Source organism: Pelecanus crispus, chromosome 18 (genome assembly GCF_030463565.1).
Source record: "Pelecanus crispus isolate bPelCri1 chromosome 18, bPelCri1.pri, whole genome shotgun sequence".
NCBI classification, from domain to species: Eukaryota; Metazoa; Chordata; class Aves; order Pelecaniformes; family Pelecanidae; genus Pelecanus; species Pelecanus crispus.
Window position 1 is genome coordinate 7575671 of NC_134660.1, and position 25113 is coordinate 7600783.

Here is a 25113-nt window from a genome sequence, read left to right on the forward strand (position 1 = left end):
GGTGTCCACTTTTGGGCCCCTCAATACAAGAAAGACATTGAGGTGCGGGAGCGTGTTCAGAGAAGGGCAACAAGGCTGGTGAAGAGTCTGGAGCACAGGCCTTCTGAGGAGCAGCTGAGGGAACTGGGGTGGTTTACCTTAGAGAAGAGGAGTCTGAGGGGAGACGTTATCGCTCTCTACAGCTCCCTGAAAGGAGGTTGTAGTGAGGTGGCTGTTGGTCTCTTCTCCCATGTAGTTAGTGATAGGACGAGAGGAAATGGGCTTAAGCTGCGCCAGGGGAGGTTTAGGTTGGAAATTAGGAAAAATTTCTTCACGCAACGGGTGGTCAAGCATTGGAACAGGCTGCCCAGAGAGGTGGTGGAGTCACCATCCCTGGAGGCGTGCAAAAAATGGAAGATGTGGCACGTTGGGACATGGTTCAGTCTAGTCTACACTTGATTGGTTTAGTGTGGATGTGGTAATGTTAGGTTACTGGTTGGACTGGATGATCTTAAAGGTCTTTTCGAACCTAAACCATTCTATGATTCTATGATTCTATGTTTCTTGCTTTGCCACTCTTGCCATTCTGCAAAGCAAATGGCCTTCTGGAGCCCACACCCACCCCCTGCTACGCCAGTGCAGCTCCAGACACAGCAAGACCAAAGCCCTTCCTCAAGAGCTGACGGGGCTGCTGATCCCTCACCGCCTCCTGCCTCTCCGGCCACTTTAGGGCAGAGACACAGCAAGGCAAGGCCTGATGGTCACTGGCAGCAGAGCAGCCACGGATGACTTCCTCAGCTCCCAGGGACGGTGCCCAAAAGAGGAGCCACCACAGCGTGTGAAACCCTCCCATTCCTCTGTGAAAGGAGAAGGGTCTCCTTGTGCCCTCACCTGCTTCCACCCCTCAGCAAGACCCTTCCCCTTTGGCACCTTGGGGAGTGTCCACAGAGGGAAGGACCACATGGAGGCCAGGCCTGAATGCAGCAGAACTTTAATGAGGCAAAAGAGGGAAATAATGTCACTCTGAGTGGAGGACAGCAGTGCAGGGAGCCTAGAGTCTGCGGTCCTTGTGCATGGAGAGTTCTTGCATGACGTCCGTCTGCCTGTGCCATACAAGGGAGAGGAGCCAGATGTTCCCCACCAGGCTGGCTTTGGTGGGACCTTGCTGCCAAGGGGATACAAAGCAAACAAAGAAAAGGGGAAACAAGGCAAAGCCATTCAGCTGTACTGAAAATATCTCCAAAATCTCAATCCCCTGCGTATTACCATGTTCTGAGTTCCTCAAGGTGTGTTCCTGGGGCATTCCCAGCAACTTTAACAGGGAAGGCACATTCTGCCACAGTAGCGGCTGGTAATGCCAGAGAGGCCAAAGCCCCCAGAGGAGATGGGCACTCCCTCAGAGCTGAGGATGCTGCCAACAGCAGCAGAGGTGGAGGAGCCCACAACAGTGTTCTGCGGGAAGGAGCTGAGGATGGGTCCGGGCAGGGTCACCACTACAGCAGGGGGTTCAATGACGACGGTGGAGTTCTGGCACTGCCTGACACAGGGCTCGTTGCAGCTGTTGGCCAGCGGGGTCGGGCCGCAGGGCCGGCAGGGCAGGCATGGATTGTAGCAGGACATGTCTCTGGGCTGGAGATGCACCTGCGGGAGAAGCAGGGGGGAAGCAGAGCACAAGGGTGGGTGATGAGCAGCCTTGGTTACACAGTGACAAAGGAGGCAAGGCCACAATTCAGTGGTGAGAGGGATGCGCTAGGCGCCACATGGTCTCCATTACCCTACAAAGAGCAGCCTGGCCCAGGGACACTCTCTCCTAATTCATGAGCCAAAAGCCCCCACAGCCACATCCCAGCCTCTCTCTAACCAGACCTTCTCCCCACTTCCCTCTCCCATGACCAGAAGATCTGAAATGCAGTGAAGAACAGAGCCAATATCAGCTGAGAGGTCCATCAGGGAGAGATCTCAGTTTGGAAGAGGAGGAGAAGGGGCTTCAGACTCACCTGGTTCCCAAGCAGAAGGAGGCAAGAGAAGTGGATGAGAGAGCAGGCACTTGCGCTGCCTTTTATACCTGCCCTTCATTGCCGCAGGACCAGAGGCACCCGCGGCAGAGGTAGCAATTCTCGGACAAGCTCATCTTGAATGCAAACCAGCGCAGCTAATGACATGGGCTGTGCTTTGGTTTCCTGCACTGATGCCTTTTCATTTCCAGATTTGTGCCATGCCCATTTCCCAATGAAGGCTTCTTCTGAGCACTCGGATGAGAGGCCCCAGCATTTGTAGGACAGGAATGCAGCAGTGCTGGCAGAAGTCTCAGCTCAAGCGCTGGATGGGTCCAGAGCAAGCAGGTGACGTCAGCCTGGGTCACTGCGGTGGGGCTGTTTGCAGTGGTGTTCTCAGGAAGAAGGTCCAGCCACCCTCAGCTGAACACCATGGGCTCCCATGCATGAGGACGTCCTATGTCCTTATCTTTCCCTCCCTCCTCACATCACCCCAATGCTCACTTGTTGTTGCCTCCCCAGGTGTGTGCATTGTGCTCCTAGGTTTTGACCTCATTCTGCCTCACACTGCCCACTCCCCAGGGGACCTTAGCAGAGTCCATGGTTTGTTGTGTTCCTATGTGTGTTCTTTACTTGTGTCTACTATCCATGTCTGTGTGTCCTTGTGTGTCCGTCATCAGGAGGGAATGTGCTGCTCATGGCAGGGACACTCTCCTCTGCCCTGTCCATGAGCACCACAGAGCAGCATGTTCCCAGGGTCAGAAGGAGCCTGAGTGCAGCTGAGTGCTGATGGCAGCAGCCTGCTGGAGATCTGTCCAGGCAAGAGGCACGGAAATGCAGCCCCTGCCTCCTGAGACCTCCTCTTCCTGACCCTCCAAAACTCACGCTCCGCTGCTGCCGATTTCAAGCCCCAACAGCAACAGGCTCCACGAGTTCTGACCATGAAGAAATGGGCTGGCTGGAACCTCATGAAGGCCAAAAAGAGCAAGGGCAAGGCTTTGCATCTGGGCTAGAAACCAGACCATGCACTCAGACACGTTGGGGACAGGCTGCCTAGGAAGCAGTTGCACAGAAAAGGATGTGTGGTTTTAGGAGACACTTAGCTGAACGTGAGACAGCAGTGTGCCCTTGCACAAAGAAGACCAAACACACCCTGAGCTGTGACAGCCAAAGTGTTGCCAGCAGGTGCAGGGAAGTGTCCCTGCCCCTCTGTCCCATTTGAGACCACCTCCCCAGTGCTGCTTCCAGACTGGGGCTCCCACATCAAGGAGGGATAGCGACACAGCCATGCAAGTCCAACAGAGGCAACCCAGGGGTTAGGGTGCTGTCAAACGTGACATGTGAGGAGAAGCTGAGAGAACCAGGCCTGCCTGTTTTGGAGAAGAGATGGCTCAGGGAAGACCTGCTTGCTTTCTACAACTACTTAATCAGAGGAGACAAAGACGGACCAACATACTGGAAGGTCTCAGTGATAGGAGTAGAGGCAGTGAAGAAGCAACTGGGACATGGGGAAAGCTGATTAAGCAATAGGCTAAAAGAAATAATGAGAAAAGGAAGGTGTTTCCCAGTGAAGCTGTGCAATGTCCATCCAGGGAGGTGTTCAAGGATGGACCGAATGAGATCTTGAGCAACTCAGTCCAATGGGATCTATTCCGAGCAGATGGTCAGCCTAGATGACCACTGGAGGTGCCTTCTCACCCACATTCTGAGATTCCCCCCTTACCCCAGCCCTCCCTGAGCCCTGCACGCCCATGGGCTCACTTGTCCTCACACCCCCTCGGCCTCAGCAGAGCTGTCAGGCCTTGTGCCGGCACTGGGGAGAGGCAGCTGAAGGGAGGCTCTGCAGCCTGCTCCTTCCTTCCCCTGGGCAGGAAATGCGTGGCTGCTCTTTGCAGCCCCTGCGGTGGCAGGCAGCTCTGGGAAGCTGGTGCATGTGGCGGGTGAGGGCCCTGCAGCTGCCGCAGGCTGGAGCGGGCACTGGGCAGGCTTGTTGTTGGTGGGAGAGGACGGGTAGAGTGGGCTTGCAGGAGACAAAGTTGTGCCCGTGCAGAGCCGCTGAGCACTGGGAGCCCGGGCGAGCCCCCGAGCGGCGCCGGGGCAGGGCTCAGCCCCGGGGCGGAGCTGGCGGCGGCGGCGAGGAGAGGAGAGGAGAGGAGAGGAGAGGAGAGGAGAGGAGAGGAGAGGAGAGGAGAGGAGAGGAGAGGAGAGGAGAGGAGAGGAGAGGAGAGAAGAGGAGAGGAGAGGAGAGGAGAGGAGAGGAGAGGAGAGGAGAGGAGAGGAGAGGAGAGGAGAGGAGAGGAGAGGAGAGGAGAGGAGAGGAGAGGAGAGGAGAGGAGAGGAGAGGAGAGGAGAGGAGAGGAGAGGAGAGGAGAGGAGAGGAGAGGAGAGGAGAGGAGAGGAGAGGAGAGGAGAGGAGAGGAGAGGAGAGGAGAGGAGAGGAGAGGAGAGGAGAGGAGAGGAGAGGAGAGGAGAGGAGAGGAGAGGAGAGGAGAGGAGAGGAGAGGAGAGGAGAGGAGAGGAGAGGAGAGGAGAGGAGAGGAGAGGAGAGGAGAGGAGAGGAGAGGAGAGGAGAGGAGAGGAGAGGAGAGGAGAGGAGAGGAGAGGAGAGGAGAGGAGAGGAGAGGAGAGGAGAGGAGAGGAGAGGAGAGGAGAGGAGAGGAGAGGAGAGGAGAGGAGAGGAGAGGAGAGGAGAGGAGGCGGCGCGGCCGGAGCAGAGAGCCGGGGCTGGCGGCGGGCAGCGAGGCGCGGGCGGCGGAGCGGCGGGATGCGGCGGTGCCGGGGCGCAGGGCTGGCGGGGCTGGCCGCGGTGCTGCTGGGTGCGCGGGGCTGGCGGCGGTGGCGGGGGGGTAGGCTCTGTGCCCGGGCTGCTCCCCAGGGAGCCCAGCGCCAGCTCGGCCCTCTCCTTCTGCACCGTCTCTTTCCCCTCCCGGCCTCTCTGCCCTCTCTGCTCCCCCTTTCCCAGAGCTCTGCAGTCCCCCCTACGTAGCCTCCTTTGTTCCCATCATCTCTACCATCACAACTTGGCTGGCACGTGCGCCCGCTTCTCCGGGCACGCACTCTTGCCTCTGGTAATTCGGCAGGTACTATTGCCCTGATTTCAGCCCTCCTTCACTGCAACACCCACTCTCACTGGCTACTCTTCCTCTCTCCATCTGTGCATCCACCCCTCTTCTGACCCATCTCTCCATGCATCTACCATCCCTAACCCTCTTCCTGCTCTGAGACCCCTCTCTCATCTCTCCCTCTGCTTCCTTCATAGCTGTGGGCACAGCTTTGCTTTCCTGCACCGCGCCATACATCCTCTCATCCCCCTGTGCATTCAGCCTGTATTTCTGTTCTGAATTCAGCCCTCCTTCCTTCACTGGAACACACCCAACTCTCCCGTCGCCTCTCCCTCTCGCCGTCCGTCCATCCATCCATGCACCTGACTTTCATCCCATCTCTGCATGCATCAGTTCCAAATTCCCTGCCAGCCTTTTCCTCTCGCTCCACACACCCACACCAGGGTCACTCTCCATCCCAGCTGAACAGCTCTCCATCCATTCCAGTCTTGCCCTCTCTCACTGCCATTCTTCACAATTTTTCTGGGAGAATGAGAGCTGGGCGATCTTTGATAACCTTTGGGCTTCCCTTCTCCTTTCTGTGCAGTGGCTGTGGGCAGAGCCCAGGTGCAGCAGGACCCCTTGGCAGAGACCACTGAGCGCACCGACATCAGCATCAACTGCTCACACCCCAACATACAGTCAAATGACTACATCTGCTGGTACCGTCAGCTCCCGGGCCAAGGCCCCACATTCATCGTGGTCACTGTTAAAGACTCCAAGTACGTGCAGGACCCTCCGGGGCAGCTGTCGGTGGCGGCAGACCGCCGGTCCAGCGCCCTGCGGCTCTCCCGGCCCCGGCGCGGGGACGCGGCGGTGTATTACTGCGGCGTGGGAGGCACGGGGAGAGGAGCCGGGGCTGCGGGCGGGCACGAACCGCGGCGGGCGGGGCCGGGCGTGTGTGTGGGGGGGGCGGGGGGACAGCCCCGGCCGGGATTGACAGGGGGCGCTGCCGCTCCGCCCGCAGGGGCCACCACCGTCACCGGTCCTGGGAACGGCTTCGGCATCGACAGCGGCACCGGCATCCCCAGGTCCTCCTTGCAGTCAGTGCCTGGGCTCATGGGGTGGGCTGACCTTGGCTGGGCACCAGGTGCCCACCCAGCCACTCCGTTCCTGCCCTCCTCGGCAGGACGCAGTGCGGCGGGGGGAACTAAGATGCTGACCGAGTTGAAAGATGTACAATGAAACACTCTTCTCTCAGCTCCTTCTCTCCTCCTCCTTTCCATAGCTTTTATTGCTGAGCAGATGCCATATGGTATGGAATATCCCTTTGATCACTTTGGGTCAGGCTGTGCCCCCTCCCCAGTTCTTGCCCGCCCCCAGCCAGACGGGGGAATATTGGAGAGACAGCCTTGATGCTGTGGAGCACTGCTCAGCAGCAGCCAAAACACCGGTGTGTTGTCAACACCTTTCTTGCTACCAGTCCAAAGCACAGCACCATGAGGGCTGCTATGGGGAAAACTCACTCCAGCTCAGCCACACCCAACAGAGCTCAGCACCTCTTCTCCGTGATGGCGGCTGCGGATCAGTGCTCCTGAAGGCAGCAAAGAGCCGCCCTCGCTCAGCGCTACCTGTGGAGACTGAGAGGCTCTGTGCAAGGCAGGGAGGGGAGTCGGGTGTTTCCCACAAGGCTCTCCTGCTTCCCAGAAAGGGCTCAGAGTGTTCTGGGTTAACGTGGCACCTTCTGGCCTGCCAGCATCGTCTCAGAAATGTGTCACAGAGGGGACACTTTCCCAGTGGTTTTTCCCTTCCCAAGGACATGCACCACCATCTCCACCCAAGGCTGTTATTACTGCTGACAGGCTCCTTGGACATTCAAAGTAAGCAACTAAGAATGGGGCAATTAAGAAACCCATGCACCCAGGCATTACCAGACATAGAATGAGTTGCAGCCGGAGTCAGCCCTTACATGGCAAAGGTCCATTGCAAGAAACCAGAAATGGCTTGGCTCTGCCAAGTTCTCTTTACTGTGGTCTACCACCTGCTCCTCAGCCCTGGCAGGTCGAGACTTTCATCTGGGGTAAAGTGGTTACCTTGCCTTGCAGCAGCGGTTGATTTTATTCTTCTGACACCGAGAGACACAAAAGATTTACCCCAGCACACCTTTGGTTCTTCCCTCTTGCCTGAGCAGCTGATTGCCTCTGGACATGAGAAAGCTGTTCCAAGCAGGGCAGTACATTGCCCCGAAGCAAACACAAAGGTAGTCAAGCACAGTGGCCTCCCCAGGTGGCACGTGGCCCTGCTTGTCTTTGCCTTCCCCATGTGTCTCTGCACCATGGTGGGAACAGCCTCACCCTTGTCACTGTGGGGAGTGAGCAGTGGGCTCCCTGACGATCCCGATGTAGGTCTTCCTTGGCAGGCTTTCCTCCTTGGAGATCTGCTGCACCACCACCATTGTCGTCAAAACACTAGAGAGTTTCCTTGCCACCAGGACTATCATTTGTGTTTCCTGCTGCCTGGCACAGTCATTTTTCCACTTCTTCCTGGGCATGACTGAGTTCCTGACCCTCTCAGCCACGTCCTTTGATCATTATGTCACCATATGCAAACTGCTCTACCAAAAACCACTGTCACGATGAAGAAAGTCTACTTCCTGCCAGCCGTGGGAGAATGGGCAGTGGGCTTTGTTGTCATCTTCTCCCAGTTGCCTCTGCTGCTGTGGCATCCTTTCTGCACCAGGAAGCTTGTTGACCTTTGATTTCTCCTGTGGTGCTGGGCCAGCATGAGCATAGTCATTGCTGGGACAAGCGTGCTGCAAGCAGAGTGATAGCTCGGCCTGGCTTGGAGGTGCTGGGTAGCTGGGTGCTGGTGGGAATGCTCCAGCATGTGCTCTGTGGTTGGGCTGATGAGTGCATGTGCCACTGCATCCCCAGGGCAGGAGTCCCCAGTCACCATCCCTGGAAGTGTTCAAAAAACAGGTAGATGTGGCACTCTGGGACGTGGTTTAGTGGGCATGGTGGTGGTGGGTTGATGACTGGACTGATGATCGTAGAGGTCCTTTCCATTCTATGATTCTGTTCTATGGTGCTTGTGCCCTAGGGCTGCCTGTGGGGCAGGGAGAGAGTGGAGAACTCTGGGGGTCCCAGGCAGGGTGAGGAGCTGGGTTGCCCAGATATTCACAATTCACCCCAGTGCCAACAGTGCGGGGCTTGTGTGGGAGGAGGTGAGCGAGCCCTTGTTCTCTGGCTATGACAAGAACGTGTCCAGCAGCCAAAGAGATGGAGGGGATCAGTGGCCCTGCCCCAAGTCTCAAGCAGGAGGAAAGTGCAGGGCACCTCACCTGGCCTGCTGGGCCCTGCGTGCCTGAGCCCCTGTTTTGAGTTCAGCAGGCTGTGGGACCCTGGAGAGCCCAACTGTCTGTAGGGACCCGCTGTGCCACGCTGCCACTTGCCCTGTTACTCAGCAGCTGTAAACTGTGGAGGGATGGCTGAAAAGTGGGCATTTCCCACCGGGATGTGCCAGGGACAGGCATTTTGTGGCACTGAGGCCTGCAGAGCTTGGCTTACAGAGTCCTCATTCACCTTGTTTGCAAGGGAGCTGGGGTCAGTGCCTTGACACCTCGGTCACCCTGCTTCAGCATTGGGCAGGCAGGCAAGAGGAGGGGATGTTGGCAAAGGACTTCACAACCTGACCCTCCAGAAGAAAAGGCTGTCTAATTCCCAGCTGCGGAAAGGGCAGTTGCCACAGGCCCATTTGTGGATGGATGCATGGATGGATGCATGCATGGATGGATGGTTGTGTTCTGTCCATCAGGCTCTTCCTGGCTGAGGCCTCTGGTGTGCTTTGGATCAAACCAGTGCCCAAGAGCATCAGTGGAAGCAAGAGGTACCCTCGTGAACACAAGTTGCCTGCCATAGACACCTCACAGGTAGCGCTGAGTGTGTCCCATTGTCACCTTCACATCTCAAGGGGCCTGGGGTGAGAAAAGCTCCAGAGCTTTTCCAGAGCAGAGCTGGTCCTGACGTAGCAGGACCTTAGAGGTGCTGGGCCTGAGGAAAGCTGCTCCATCCATGCTTGGGGTGACGAGGCACCGCAGAGCAGCGATGGGGCTGTGGGCACTGGTTACTGTCCTTGGACTGCCCTGGCCCATGGGGGTGTTGGGCTCCCAGGGACTCTAGTGTGTGACCCAGTGTGGTTAATCCCAATACTGACTTGTGAATGATGTCAGCCCTGCATGCCTGCCAAAACGTGGGCCCTGCCAAGTGCTGTAGGCGTGGTGGTAGGGCTGCTTGGGGGGCTGATCCCTGCTGCCCATGCCCATGTGTGCTGGCCACGGCTCTAGATGGGCAATGGTGGGGAGGAGAAGGTGGAGGTGAGGCCATGGGCCATCCCTGAGACTATTCCACCCATCGGCACTCCTGCTGTCCTTTGGGGACCTCTTCTGTCCTCTCCTCCTTCCCCAGCACAGCACTGACTAGAGCAAGAGGTGCCCCATTCCCTATAGAGCTTACAGGGTGGCTTGCCTCCATGGCCTCCCAGAGTCCTAGCTTCTCACTTGAGGAAAGCAGAGGTTGCGCTCCTTGTTTGCAGGCTCTGTGGGGCTAGAGCTGGGCAGAGCCACCGCAAGGCAAGGGCTGATGGCCACTTGCTCTGAGGTAGTCTGGGTGGTTTGACATACTGCCAAGGGATAGTGCTGCCACGAGGACCCTCTGCAGTGTGTCCCAACCTGCCATTCTTCTGGGATTAGTGAAGGGTCTCCTCATACCCTCATCTCATCCCCTGCCAAGAGCAAATCCATTCTCCCTGAGCAGCTTGGGAGGGCATACATGGAGGAAAGGACCACTTGGAGGCCCAGGCTGGGATGCAGAAATCTTTAATGAGTCTAAAGAGGGAATCGAGGTCACTCCAAGCAGAGCCCCTGCATGCAGGGGTCACCAGGGGCAAGTAAAAGACTGTAGTCTCACCCTTGGCCACGGTGAAGTTCATGCAGGGCATCTGTCTGCCTTTCCTGCAGAGATCCTTGCAGCCCAGGGGAGCAGAAGAAAAGAATGAAAAGAGAAAGAAAGAGGTAGGTGGAAGCATGGGTGGAGAGACACAGCCCATGTTTCCAGCTAAACGCAGGCTGGCCCCTTCCTGCCAGCATTTGCAGGAGCAGTTCAGGATGGTGAATTCCTGTGAAAGCAATGGCCTGAAGAGTCATTCTTTGTTCAGCGCTATGTCTGTAGTCCCTGGGGAGCCTTCCCAAGAGCTATGCCCATTAGCTTTCTCAGGGGAGGCACCTTCTGCCACAGTAGCGGTTGGTAATGCAGGAGAGGTCAAAGCCCCCCGAGGAGATGGGCACTCCCTCAGAGCTGAGGATGCTGCCAACAGCAGCAGAGGTGGAGGAGCCCACAACGGTGTTCTGTGGGAAGGAGCTGCGGATGGGGCCAGGCAGGGTCACCACCACAGCAGGGGGCTCAAAGATGATGGTGGAGTTCTGGCACTGCCTGACACAGGGCTCATTGCAGCTGTTGGCCAGTGGGGTCGGGCTGCAGGGCCGTCAGGGCTGGCATTGGTCGTAGCAGGACAACCCATGTCTCTGAGTTGGAGGTGAACCTGGGAGAGAAGCAGGGAGGAAGCAGAGCACAAGGTGAGTGAGAAGCTGCCTGGTTACACAGTGACAAAGGAGCCAAGACCACTACTGAGCAGGGAGCTGGACACTGTGCCAGAAGCCACACGGTCTTCACTGCCCTACAAAGAGCAGCCTGGCCCAGGGAGGCTCTCTCCTAATTTGTAAACCAAAAGCCCCCTCAGCCACATCACCACCTTAAAACACTTTTCCCACTGCATCCCATAATGAGGTCTGATCCCATTGTAGACAGAAACACCCCTGAGTTTATAAGATGGTCCTCTCTTCTGAGATCAATAAGATGATCGATACAGTTGTGAAGAGCTGTCCCTGAAGAATAGCCACGAGCACGTCAAAAGCTTCTGGGTAAGAATCAGAGACAGAGGCAACAAAGGGAACCTTGTGCTTGGTGGAAAGATGGGGACAATCTTTTTAGCAAGGCCTGTTGTGACAGCACAAGGAGGAACGGTTTTAAACTAAAGGAGGGTAGATTTAGGCTGGAATCAAATCCCACTGTCAGTGACATGACCCTGTGGAGCTGGGCATTATCTCCTCTCCCACAGCACCTTTCCAGAGCAGAGTTGCGTTGCAGCACTTGTGGGTCTGTAGAGCTGCTGGGCCTCAGGAAAGCTGTGCTTGAGGCACACAAGGCAGCACAGAGCAGCGTTGCATGTTCATGCAACAGTCACTGTCCTGGGCCTGCCTTCAGCCAAGGGGGTGTTGCGTTCCCAGGGACAGGGGAGTTTGTGAGACTGCTGACCTCCCCAGGGCCTCCCACATGCCCACAGTTCCTCTCTGGAGGACAACAGATTGCTGTTCATATGGCGTGCTCCAGGGCCAAGGGGGTAATTCTGAGCAGAGACGCAGCAAGGCAAGGACTGATGGCCATTGGCAGCGGAGTAACTAGGGCTGTCTTCCTCAGCTTCAAGAGGCAGTGCCTGGAAGGGGACTCGCTGCAGTGCGTCCCACCCTCCAACACCTCGAGCAGTGATGAAGGGTTGCCCTGTGCCCCCACCTATTTCCTTCCACAAAGCAATGGCTTTCTTTGTCAGCAGTCAGTATGCAGATGGTCAGACCCCCTAAGGGACACAGACAAGGTTGCAGCAAATTTTAATGAGTTTGGAGAGGGAAATGAGGTCCCTCCAAGTGGAGGCCCCCAGCGAGGGGAGCAGCAGGAGCAGCCAAGAAGCTGTTTCCCTTTTGCTGTGGCAGAGTTCCCACAGGGCATGAGGGGACCTGCCTGGCAAAGGGAGAGAGGCTAGCAGCTCTCTCCAGTCTGGTTTCTGGGGTCCTCACTGCAGGCTTTGAGAGGAGGACAAGACAACAAAGAAAAGAGAGAAAAAGGTGAGTGGAAGATAGGAGAGGTAGACATTGGCCATGTTTTCAGAGAGCCCAGGCTGGCCCCTTCCAGTCTGCCCTTGCAGGGCAAGTCAGACATGGTCAGCTGCTCTTAAAACAATGGCATGAAGTTCGATCCTGTGTCCAGCACCATGTTCTGAGTTCCTGGGGGTCCTTGTCAGGGTCCATTGCCAGCATCTTTAGCAGGGGGGGCACCTTCTGCCACAGTATTGGCTGGTAATGCAGGAGAGGTCACAGCACCCAGAGGAGATGGGCACTCCGTCACAGCTGAGGATGCTGCCAACAGCAGCAGAGGTGGAGGATCCCACAAGGGTGTTCTGCGGGAAGGAGCTGAGGATGGGTCCGGGCAGGGTCACCACCACAGCAGGGGGTTCAATGACAACAGTGGAGTTCTGGCACTGCCTGACACAGGGCTCATTGCAGCTGTTGGCCAGTGGGGTCGGGCCGCAGGGCTGGCAGGGCTGGCAGGGCTGGCACTGGTCGTAGCAGGACATGTCTTGGGGCCTGAGGGGCACCTGGGAGAGAGGGCAGGGAGGAAGCAAAACACAGGGATGCATGAGAAGCAGCCTGTCACCACACCATGAGGAAGCCAAAGACCATGCAGGACCGGGAGGTGGAGGCTGTGCAGAGATGTATGAGGGCTTCTTGGCCTCATCCTGACAGGGCCCAAAAAGACCCACCACCTCCTGTGCAGCTACTGCCCAGCCTCTTAGTCTAGAAGCCACCTCACTACAGTCCCAGCTTCCCTCCATGGCTAACTTTCTCACCACTTCCCTCTCCCACAACAAGCACCCACAAGATCTGGCACAGGACAAGGCTGGTGTCAGCTGAGAGGTCCATTGAGGTGAGACCTCCTTTTAGAGAAAGCAGAGAAGGAGAAGGGGCTTCAGACTCACCTGACTCCCAAGGAGAAGGAGGCAAGAGAAGTGGATGAATAGAACAAGGAGCTGGGCTGGATTTTATTATGGACCTTTCCTGCCCCAGGCTGCCAGAGGCATCCCTTGTAGAGGTGGTTATTTTCTGACAAGCTCATCTTGAATGCATGACATGCCAGCTAATGCTATGGGCTGTGTTTTGGCTTCCTCGATTGCAGTCTTTTCATTTCCTGCTTTATGCCAGGCACATTCCCCAGTGAAGGCATCTTTTGCATGACCAGATGAGAGGCCCAAGCATTTCTGGTGCAAAACACATCAGCGTGGGCAGAGGACTCATCTGAACATGCTGCAAGTGCCCAGTGAAGGACACTGAAGACAGACTGAACAGCTGGCTTAGACAACACACATACACACACATACACACACACATGCGCACATGAATCTAGACGTCCAGTCACCTAGAGCTAATTGAGAAGACTCAAGGCACCCAGACAAAGGCTGTCTACACTGTCCAGGACCACTGCACAGTGTTGGACTTGAACAGAGTCCTCTTCTACGTGTCCTTTTTGCAAGGGTTCAGCATGGCTGAGGGAAGACTGCTCGGCACTGGGTGAGAGTGGGAGATGCAGGTGATGAGAGTAACGTGCCCAGCTTGAGCCCATCTGCCCACACCAAAGCCCTTTCCCTGCTCTCTGTCTGTCCCTGAGTACCATGGACATGGATGTGGGCTTTAGCCATGGGATGGAGGTGCTTGTAGGCTCTGGTAGGACAGCCTGTGGGTTCCCTTCTGACCGCGTGATGAAGCAAGCCATGCACACGTGACCAGGTAGGCAGGCCCTGCTGTGGGATTATGCCAGCTGGGGAGTGTAGCGGCCATGATCGCTCAGTTGCAGGATCAGTGTGTCCAGAAAGATGGTTTGTCCCATTTACTGTGCACATCTGCTGTGGGATGGGATCACTCCTGTGTGTGAATTGAAGAGCAGGGCTCTGTTTTGGGGCCAGCCTTGTTTAATATCTTTATCAATGGTCTGGATGAGGGGATTGAGTGCACCCTCAGGAAGTTTGCAGACGACACCAAACTGGGTGGGAGTGTCGATCTGCTGGAGGGTAGGATGGCCCTGCAGAGGGACCTGGACACGCTGGACCCATGGGCTGAGGCCAACTGTATGAGGTTTAACAAGGCCAAGTGCCACGTCCTGCACTTCGGGCACAACAACCCCATGCAGTGCTACAGGCTTGGGGAAGAGTGGCTGGAAAACTGCCTGGCCGAAAAGGATCTGGGGGTGTTGGTAGACAGCCGGCTGGACATGAGCCAGCAGTGTGCCCAGGTGGCCAAGAAGGCCAACAGCATCCTGTCTTGTATCAGGAATAGTGTGGCCAGCAGGAGCAGGGAGGTGATTGTCCCCCTGTACTCGGCGCTGGTGATGCTGCACCGGGAATACTGTGTACACTTTTGGGCCCCTCAATACAAGAAAGACATTGAGGTGCGGGAGCGTGTTCAGTGAAGAGCAACAAGGCTGGGGAAGGGTCTGGAGCACAGGCCTTATGAGGAACGGCTGAGGGAACTGGGGTTCTTTAGCCTGGAGAAGAGGAGGCTGAGGGGAGACCTTATCGCTCTCTACAACTCCCTGAAAGGAGGTTGTAGTGAGGTGGGTGTTGGTCTCTTCTCCCATGTAGTTAGCAATAGGATGAGAGAAATGGGCTCAAGCTGCACCAGGGGAGGTTTAGGTTGGAAATTAGGAAAAATTTCTTTACGGAAAGGGTGGTGAGGCATTGGAACAGGCTGCCCAGAGAGGTGGTGGAGTCACCATCCCTGGAAGTGTTCAAAAACAACAGGTAGATGTAGCACTTCGGGACATGGTTTGTCTAGTCTAACCTTGATTAGTTTAGAGTAGACTTGGTAGTGTAGGTTACTGGTTGGACTGGATGATCTTAAAGGTCTTTTCCAACCTAAACGATTCTATGATTCTATGATGTCTCTTCACTGACTGTGGGAAGAGTCTGTAGGGTATGTTAGAGCAGGTCCAGAGGAGGGCCACGAAAACGATCAGGGGGTTGGAACACATCTTCTATGAAGAAAGTCTGAGAGATGTGGGGGGTGTTGATCCTGGAGGGGGAAGGGCTCTGGGGAAGCCTTCTTGCGGCCTTTCAATACTTAAAGGGGCCTTAAAAGAAAAAGAGAGAAAGATGTTTTGCCAGGGCCTGTAGTGACAGGACAAGGGCCAATGGCTTTAAACTGAAAGAGGGTAGGTTTAGCTTGGGTATGAAGAAGAAATATTTTCCGATGAAAGTGGTGAGACCCTGGAAGGTGTTGCCCAGAGGTGTTGTGGATGCCCCAACATTGGAAGTGTTCAAGGTCAGGTTAGATGGGGCTTTGAGCAAGCTGACCTAATGAGAGATTTCCCTGCCCACGGTGGGGGAGTTAGACTAGATGGTCTTTCAGGGTCCCTTCCAAACCAAACCATTCTATGTTTTTATGTATTCTATGTATAGATACATATTCTATACAGCTAATTCTATGAATTATGCCGGTAACAAAGATGGCTCTGAGGTTCTTCCCTGCAGGGCAGGGAGTTTGGGAGGAATAAGCTCCTACATGAAGATGTCTGGAATCTGAGCTGGTCCCACAGGGCTGGAAGGACATGTTCCCTGAAGGGATCTTGATCCATTTTATTTACTAAGAGTGAGGTGTAAAGCACAGCACAGAAGTCAGAAGAGAATCCCTCTCCCTCGAGAGCTCATGTGGGCAGCGTGCATGGCAGGAGCGGGGTGAAATGGGAAGCACAGGTTGAGGCAGCTCTGTGCCTGCCTTCTGCACAGCAGAGCCACAGGATCGCTCTTGCTCTGCGCCTGTAAGAAGTGAAGGCGGAGAGGAAGCAGCTGAGGGTCACACTGCCAACACTGAAGATAATCACAGCCTTGTTTGCAGAAGTGCCAGCACAAGCCATGGCCAGCAGGGCTGGCGGAACACTGAAGAAGTGGCAGATGTGCCTGTGGGCACAGAGAGCCAACTGGGAGGTGAGTCTTGTATGCAGAGCAGGAGGCAGGGAACCGGCCAGCCATGTCCCTGCCACCAGCCAGATGCACACAGCCTGATGCAGGGTGGCCCCATAGCACAGCGGGTTGCAGGTAGGCAAGCTGTGGCCATAGGACATGACAGTGTAGAGGGAGCAGTGCTCTCCGCCCAGCAGCTGGCAGTCCTCCAGCACCCTTGGAAGGAAGACACCGCAGAAGGGCTTTTGGTCTTCAGTCCTTCTGAAGGAGAGTGGCCTCCTTGTGACCTCACCTCCCTTCCACCCCAGAGCAACACCCTTCTCCTGTGCACCTTGGGGAGTGTCCACAGAGGGAAGGACCACATGGACGCCAGGCTTGAATGCACCAGAACTTTAATGAGACTAAAGAGGAGACAGATGATTCCTACGAGGCTTGCCTTGAGGGAACCTTGCTGCCACTGCAAACCAAAGCAAACAAAGAAAAGGGAGAGAAAGGCAAGGTCGGTCAGCTATGCTGAAAACAACATGAAAAAGATCAATCCTGTGCCCAGCACCATGTTCTGAGTTCCTCAAGGTGTCTTCCTGCTGCTTTCCCAAGCATCTTTAACAGGGGAGGCACCTTCTGCCACAGTAGCGGTTGGTAATGCAGGAGAGGTCAAAGCCCCCAGAGGAGATGGGCACTCCCTCAGAGCTGAGGATGCTGCCAACAGCAGCAGAGGTGGAGGAGCCCACAACGGTGTTCTGCGGGAAGGAGCTGAGGATGGGTCCGGGCAGGGTCACCACCACAGGAGAGGGCTCAATGACGACGGTGGAGTTCTGGCACTGCCTGACACAGGGCTCGTTGCAGCTGTTGGCCAGCGGGGTCGGGCCACAGGGCTGGCAGGGCAGGCATGGATTGTAGCAGGACATGTCTCTGGGCTGGAGATGCTCCTGGGAGAGAGGGCAGGGGGGAAGCAGAACACAAAGATGGGTGAGAAGCAGCCTGGTTACACAGTGACAAAGGAGGCAAGGTACTACTAAGAAGGGAGCTGGACACTGTGCCAGCAGCCACATGGTCTCCATTGCCCTACAAAAAGCAGCCTGGCCCAGGGACACTCTCTCCTAATTCATGAGCCAAAAGCCCCCGCAGCCACATCCCAGCCTCTCTCTAACCAGACCTTCTCCCCACTTCTGCTCCGGTGGCAAGATGCTCGAAGCCCCAGCAAAGCACAGAGCCAATATCAGCTGAGAGGTCCATCAGGGAGAGATCTCAGTTTGGAAGAGGAGGAGAAGGGGCTTCAGACTCACCTGGTTCCCAAGCAGAAGGAGGCAAGAGAAGTGGATGAGAGAGCAGGCACTTGCGCTGCCTTTTATACCTGCCCTTCATTGCCGCAGGACCAGAGGCACCCGCGGCAGAGGTAGCAATTCTCGGACAAGCTCATCTTGAATGCAAACCAGCGCAGCTAATGACAGGGGCTGTGCTTTGGTTTCCTGCACTGATGCCTTTTCATTTCCAGATTTGTGCCATGCCCATTTCCCAACGAAAGCTTCTTCTGAGCACTTGGATGAATGGCCCCAGCATTTGTAGGACAGGAATGCAGCAGTGCTGGCAGAAGTCTCAGCTCAAGTGCTGGATGGGTCCAGAGCAAGCAGGTGACGTCAGCCTGGGTCACTGCGGTGGGGCTGTTTGCAGTGGTGTTCTGAGGAAGAAGGTCCAGCTGTCCTCAGGTGAACACCGTGGGCTCCCATGCATGAGGACGTCCTATGTCCTTATCTTTCCCTCCCTCCTCACATCACCCCAATACTCACTTGTTGTTGCCTCCCCAGGTGTGTGCGTTGTGCTCCTACGTTTTGACCTCATCCTGCCTAACACTGCCCTCAGGAAAAAATTCTGACCTGTTTTGACTCATTCCCTCTCTGTGCAGTCTGTGAGCACACAGGCGATGCCATGGGCATGCCTGGGGCCTTGTCCTTGCCCACAATGCTCTAGCATTGCCACAGTTGTCCCCAGGTGTCCTCAGCAGAGTCCTGAGGGTTGGTTGTGTTCGTATGGGTGTTCCTGTTTTGTGTGCTTTCGTGTGCAGCTGTGTTTGCATGCATGGACATGGGAGCACAAATTTGTGCATGATTCCATGCAGGTGTGCGTGAGCCTGTGCGTTTGTGTGTTTACTTGCTGGAAGGAAGCTAGATTCCTAGCTGGTGGCAAACCTCATTGCTTTCTCCTGAGGTAACAGGTACTGTGGGCAAGGAAAGGGCAGCGGATGCGTGCACCTAGAGTTTAGGAAGACCTTTGACAGCCTCTCTCGTACCTCCTTTATGATCAAACTGGAGATGAATGGATTCATGAAGACGCTGATAAGGTGGTGCAACATTGGCTGGACTATCATGTTCAAAGAGTAGTGCAAAGCCCAGCTACAAGACACTTAGTAGGACCAATACTCTTGAACATTTTCATGAACACCAGGAATAATGGGAAGGATGGCACTTCCTGCAAGTTTGGGGATAACACCCAACCACAGGAAACACACGCTACACTCATCTCTGTTAGCCAACTTGTTCCCAGCAGGTCCAGGAAGTACCTGTTTGAAAGGGAAGAGAGGAGATGGAGTAGGCCCTGGAAGTGCTTTGTGGCAGGAATAGAGGCAATGAACAGCTGCTGGAACATGGGGAGTTCTGATTAAGAAACAGGCTAAACAGGCAGCTGAAGGGAGGCTCTGCAGCCTGCTCCTTACTTCCCCTGGGCAGGAAATGCGTGGCTGCTCTTTGCAGCCCCTGCGGTGGCAGGCAGCTCTGGGAAGCTGGTGCATGTGGCGGGTGAGGGCCCTGCAGCTGCCGCAGGCTGGAGCGGGCACTGGGCAGGCTTGTTGTTGGTGGGAGGGGACGGGCAGAGTGGGCTTCCAGGAGACAAAGTTGTGCCCGTGCAGAGCCGCTGAGCACTGGGAGCCCGGGCGAGCCCCCGAGCGGCGCCGGCGCAGGGCTCAGCCCCGGGGCGGAGCTGGCGGCGGCGGAGAGGAGAGGAGAGCGAATGGGAGAGGAGAGGAGGGGAGGCGAGGCGAGGCGGCGCGGCCGGAGCAGAGAGCCGGGGCTGGCGGCGGGCAGCGAGGCGCGGGCGGCGGAGCGGCGGGATGCGGCGGTGCCGGGGCGCAGGGCTGGCGGGGCTGGCCGCCGTGCTGCTGGGTGCGCGGGGCTGGCGGCGGTGGCGGGGGGGTAGGCTCTGTGCCCGGGCTGCTCCCCAGGGAGCCCAGCGCCAGCTCGGCCCTCTCCTTCTGCACCGTCTCTTTCCCCTCCCGGCCTCTCTGCCCTCTCTGCTCCCCCTTTCCCAGAGCTCTGCAGTCCCCCCTACGTAGCCTCCTTTGTTCCCATCATCTCTACCATCACAACTTGGCTGGCACGTGCGCCCGCTTCTCTGGGCACGCACTCCGGCCCCGGGTAATTCCCCACTTACTACTGCCCTGATTTCTGCCCTCCTTCACTGCAACACCCACTCTCGCTGGGTACTACTGTCTGCTACTCTACTGTCTCTTCCTCTCTTCATCTGTACATGCACCCCTCTTCTGACCCATCTCTCCATGCATCTACCATCCCTAACCCCTCTTCCTACTCTGAGACCCCCCTCTCATCTCTCCCTCTGCTTTTTACATACCTGCTGCGGGCACAGCTTTGCTTTCCTGCACCGCGCCATACATCCTCTCATCCCCACGTGCATTCAGCCTTTATTTCTGTTCTGAATTCAGCCCTCCTTCCTTCACTGGAACACACCCAACTCTCCCGTCGCCTCTCCCTCTCGCCGTCCGTCCATCCATCCATGCACCTGACTTTCATCCCATCTCTGCATGCTTCAATTCCAAATTCCCTGCCAGCCTTTGTCCCTCACTCCACACACCCACACCAGGATCACTCTCCACCCCACTTGAACAGCTCTCCATCCATTCCACTCTGGCTCTGTCTCACTGCCACTATTCCTAAAGATTTCTCGGGAAAAGGGATGTTGGAGCTGGGTGATCTTTGATGACCTTTCTTCCTCCTCTTTTCTGTGCAGTGGCTGTGGGCAGAGCCCAGGTGCAGCAGGACCCCTCGGCAGAGACCACCGAGGACACCGACATCAGCATCAACTGCTCACACCCAAACATAAACACCGGCGATACCATCCACTGGTACCGTCAGCTCCCGGGCCAAGGCCCCACATTCATCGCGCTCATTTTTAAAGACTCCAAGTACGTGCAGGACCCTCCGGGGCAGCTGTCGGTGGCGGCAGACCGCCGATCCAGCGCCCTGCGGCTCTCCCGGCCCCGGCGCGGGGACGCGGCGGTGTATTACTGCGGCGTGGGAGGCACGGGGAGAGGAGCCGGGGCTGCGGGCGGGCACGAACCGCGGCGGGCGGGGCCGGGCGTGTGTGTGGGGGGCGGGGGGACAGCCCCGGCCGGGACCGACAGGGGGCGCTGCCGCTCCGCCCCCGGCACCGCCACCGCCACCGGTACTGGGAACGGCTTCGGCATCGACACCGGCACCGGTGGAATTTACAGACCAGAAGTCTCATGTGGCTAAAGAGCAGAGAAATGCCCCTTCATCTGGCTCTCCTTAAACGTGCAAGGCATTGCACGTCATTGCTCTATGTCTTGGGCAGGCTTCACTCACCAGCTCAGCCAATGCACATGATCCAAACGACATCTCTTCATGCACCATCATCCACACAAAGCCACGGTCCCCTTGGCTGAGCGAGAACGTTGGAAAGAGGTTGATGTATTGGAGGAGCTCTGGATGCCGCGATGTCAGGAGAAGGGAGGACAAACGGATCTCACCTTGCTGACTCACTTCAAGCTGTACACAATTGCCTGACATTGCTTCCTCCCCATCCACCTAGTAGGTATTGACAGCTCGTGATCCCAATTTTCTTTCCCCGTCACAGCCAGCGCTCTACTTCCACAAAGGGGGGCTTTGTGTGCACACACACAGTGTAACATCTCTGCAGTTTAGCTCCATATAGGGAGAGCATACATCAGAGTCATCAGCATCATCAGGATAAGAACATGCCCACACCCTCCTCATTAACCCACCACCCAGGGGTTGGACTCGACAGAGCCATCTTCTCTAAGTCCTGTGTCTGAGGCTCTAATGTGGTTGAGGGGAGACCAACGTGCAGTGGGTGTGAGGGGGAGATGCAGCTGAGGAGAGTCATGTGCCCAGCTTGAGCCCATTCACCCACAGAGGAGCCCTCTCCCTGCTCTCTCTCTGCCCCTCAGTACCTTGGACATGGAAACGGGGTTTAACCCTGAGATGGAGGTGCTTGGAAGGCTAAGTAGATGTGGGCTACTTGCTCGGCGAGGAAGGGCATCTAGTCACAAGTGATAGGGAAATGTCTGAAGTACTCGCTGCCTATTCCTCCTCACATGTACTGGCACACAGATGTACACACACAAAAGCACTATGCCCATGCACCTATGCCCACACAATTACGTATATGCAGACCAGTCACACACACCTTCATGCTCCCCTGCATGAAGGCACATGCGTGTGCTAAATCACATGCACACTCTGGAGGTGCATCCCCCCTCCTCCCCCCCTTTTTTTTTTCTCTCTTCAACCGCTTTGCAACCTCAGGGATTCCTGCCAGACCGCGGCCTTGTGTAGTGAGCTGGTCGGTTAGGTGCCCTGTAATTGTACCAGAAACTGCTACATGGTCGAAGCGGAGAGTGGCCTTGTCCTTATCAGAAAGCCTTACATGGTTGAAGTGGGGAGTGAGAACAGGGGAGTGAGAACAGGGGAGTGAGAACAATCAGTTACCCCCTGACAGCTTTGAAACAGAGCAGTAATTACTGACGGAGAGCGTGGATTGGATGGAGATTCACAGTGACTAAAGCAAATCATCTCACGATTTTATAAAACAGCAGTCCTAAGTGAGGCCCTTTGAGCTCTCCTGGACTGCAGCGCGCTGCACCAGCATCTCCCCCTGAGCAGGACTCCTCTCACAGCTAGCAGACTCAGTTTGCTACAATCGGAGGTCCATTGCTGACTGACAGTGGAGCCTGGGCTGAAACCCTTCACTCCTTGAGGCTCAACCCTCGCCCGTTGAGAAACGCCAAGACATTAGACCTGAGCATTTCACTGAACTCGAGGGGCATCTTTAAACTGGTATACCAGATATTTTCATATAAGTATAAATAGAATCATAGAATTGTTTAGGTTGGAAAAGACCTTCAAGATTATCCAGTCCAACCATCAACCTACACCACCAAGTCTACTCTAAGCCAATCAAGGGTAGACTAGACTAAACCATGTCCCAAAGTGCCACATCTACCCATTTTTGTCTGTGTATATGCATGTGTGAATCAGTTTAAGTAGTCTGTAGATGTATAATTTGATTTTAAAGTGAGTCTTATACTGCTGCATTATCCTTATTCCTATAAACCATTGACCAAGTCTGAGACTAAGATTTGATGCAGCTGCACCTAGACTCCTCTCTGAGAAGGAGTTTAGAAAGCAAGGGGGTCTATCCTGAACCTCGTGACTCTGCAGGAGGGTCCTCCTTATCCCCTGCATACACAATCTCTTTGTGAATCATTCAACTCAGTGTAATTTAATTTTCCTTGATGCATTTCCATGTAATAATTGAGTGAACCTTGCCATCTTCCAATCTGTAACTAAGTCACTGTTTTGATCAATTTTGTCTAATCCCTTTATTAATCATTGATGACTGAGTGCTATTAAAATATTACAACAAAATCCTGCGATTTGTTACAAGTAAATCTAAACTGCTACTAAATGAAACTGTGTTAAGTCACTCATTCACAATAAATTCACATAATCAGCAGGAGTCACAAACCTGCATTTGTGACACACAATCGCGGACACAATTGCTCACACACAGAGAACATTTGTGCACAGCCACTGTTGCCATGAGTATTACCAGAGGCACACACATGTACGTGCGAATGCACACATGAGCACAGCCAGAAGAACATGTACATGAGCACGACCATGCACGCAAACCACTGAGAACCAGGATGCCCAACACCAGCTCTCAGCCCCTCTAGACAGCTCCAGGCAAGTCCTTCAGACCCTACAGTCAAGGCAACAAATCAGTCCCTGGCCAGACCCATCAGCTTGAGTGACCTCAAGGGTCTGACAGTGGTTCAGTCTAGTGTTTTTCTCACTGTGAGGCAGAGAGAAACCGCAGCAGAGTTGAAGCTGTCATGGCCTTTCCACACATTGAGCCTCTCCACGTCTCACGTCTGTGTGTGAACGATAATATAAAAACTAGAGAACATGCCCATCGCCACAGCCCCACAAAGAATTCCCACATTCCTAGGAGAAGAATAAAAATCCTCCAGTGTTAGAAGCTCCCACCTGACCTGTGTGATCTCCAGGGAGCAGCCCCTGCTCTTGCAAAGGGAGCCCTGCTACAGTGACACACTCAGGTGGCTGCAGAAGGCTGTGTCTGGGACAAGCCAGACTCCCCTCAGGCTACAGACGCTGAGGCTGGGACATGAGAAGTGATGTAGCAGTGAGCCTGGCTCTAGACTCACTGTAAGGCAAATACCCTCTCTTCAAAAGGCAGAGAAATGCAGAAGCAACACTAATTTACAGAGCAGCTGAAAAAGTGGTTTGGCCAGCCTGTGAAAGTTCATGCATTCTTTTTAGCTTTTCCCCAGTTCTAATTGATGTGCTGGCCTTTTTTCTTCTTGTGTTTTGCATGCAGGTGCACGTGGTGTAATTGCCTGTAGCGAGAGGGAGCTGCCTGCAGCCTCCTCTGTCACCATGAGCAGACTGAGTTTATCCTGCAGCCAAAGCTCTCACATACAAAACAGTTTCTGCACATAAATATACAAAAGTATTATTGTTATAAGGAAGGTTAAAGAAAGTATATCCCCCCCCAAATGCCGACCTGGTATCAACAGGTGAGGAGAAGGCTGACATACTCAACAATTTCTTTGCCTCAGTCTTCACTGGCAACCTCTCTCCTCACCCCTCCCGAGGTGATGGACCGCAAGATGGGGACCAGGGGGGTAAAGCCCCTCCCACTGTAAGGGAAGATCAGGTTTGAGACCTCCTGAGGAACCTGAACGTACACAAGTCTATGGGACCTCCAAGTCCTGAGGGAATTGGTTGATGTAGTTGCCAAGCCACTCTCCATGATATTTGAAAAGTCATGGCAGTCAGGTGAAGTCCCTGCTGACTGGAAGAAGGGAAACACTGTGCTCTTTTTTAACAAGGGAAGAAAGGAGGCCCCTGGGAACTACCCACCTGTCAGCCTCACCTCTGTGCCTGGGCAGATCATGGAGCAGATCCTCCTAGAAGCTATGCTAAATCACGGGGAGGACAGGGAGGTGATTCGAGACAGCCAGCATGGCTTCACCAAGGGCAAGTCCTGCCTGACTCAACCTAGTGTCTTTCTATGAAGGAGTGACAGCGTAAGTGGCCAAGGGAAAAGCAACGGATGTCATCTATGTGGACTTCTGTAAAGCCTTTGAGACAGTCCCCCACAACATCCTTCTTTCTAAATTGGGGAGACATGGATTTGATGGGTGGACTGTTTGGTGGGTAAGGAATTGGCTGGATAGTCGCATCCAGAGTGTAGTGGTCAACGGCTCAATGTCCAGACGGAGACCAGTGACAAGTGGAGTCCCTCAGGGGTCCGCGCTGGGACCAGTGCTGTTTAATATCTTCATCAATGACATAGACAGTGCGATCGAGTGCACCCTCAGCAAGTTTGCAGATGACACCAAGTTGAGTGGTGCGGTTGACACACCAGAAGGAGTAGATGTCATCCAAAGGGACCTGGACAAGCTGGAGAGGTGGGCCTCTGTGAACCTCATCAGGTTCAACAAGGCCAAGTGCAAGGCCCTGCACATGGGATGGGGCAACCCCCAATATCAATACAGGGTGGGGGATGAAGGGATTGAGAGCAGCCCTGCCGAGAAGGCCTTGGGGGTCCTGGTGGATGAAAAGCTGGACATGAGTCAACAATGTGTGCTTGCAGCCCAGAAAGCCAACCATATCCTGGGCTGCATCAAAAGCAGCATGGCCAGCAGGTCAAGGGAGGTCATTCTGGCTCTCTGCTCTGCTCTGGTGAGACCTCACCTGGAGCCCTGCGTCCAGCTCTGGAGCCCTCAGCACAAGAAGGACATGGACCTGTTGGAGCAGGTCCAGAAGAGGGACACCAAAATGATCCGAGGGCTGGAGCACCTCTCGTACGAGGCCAGGCTGAGGGAGTTGGGGTTGTTCATCCTGGAGAAGAGAAGGCTGTGAGGAGACCTTATTGCAGGCTTTCTGTACTTTAAGGGGGCC

General features: G+C 55.2%; 1 protein-coding gene and 1 gene segment (V, D, J or C); one reads left to right on the top strand and one right to left on the bottom strand.

The window, feature by feature from the left end:
- Nucleotides 1-1293: 1293 nt before the first annotated feature.
- Nucleotides 1294-2055, bottom strand: LOC142595170 (feather keratin Cos1-1/Cos1-3/Cos2-1-like). Its single transcript, XM_075722739.1, has 2 exons — nucleotides 1977-2055; nucleotides 1294-1601 (listed from the first exon to the last, which is right to left on the bottom strand). Exons 1-2 carry the CDS (start codon nucleotides 2053-2055, stop codon nucleotides 1294-1296), a joined length of 387 nt encoding a protein of 128 aa, XP_075578854.1.
- An 11512-nt stretch (nucleotides 2056-13567) lies between these two features.
- On the top strand, nucleotides 13568-23539 carry LOC142595298 (T cell receptor alpha variable 26-2-like). The segment is given in 3 exon segments: nucleotides 13568-13619; nucleotides 19868-20151; nucleotides 23525-23539. Coding segments are annotated over 3 exon segments (351 nt in total).
- The last annotated feature ends 1574 nt before the right edge of the window (nucleotides 23540-25113 follow it).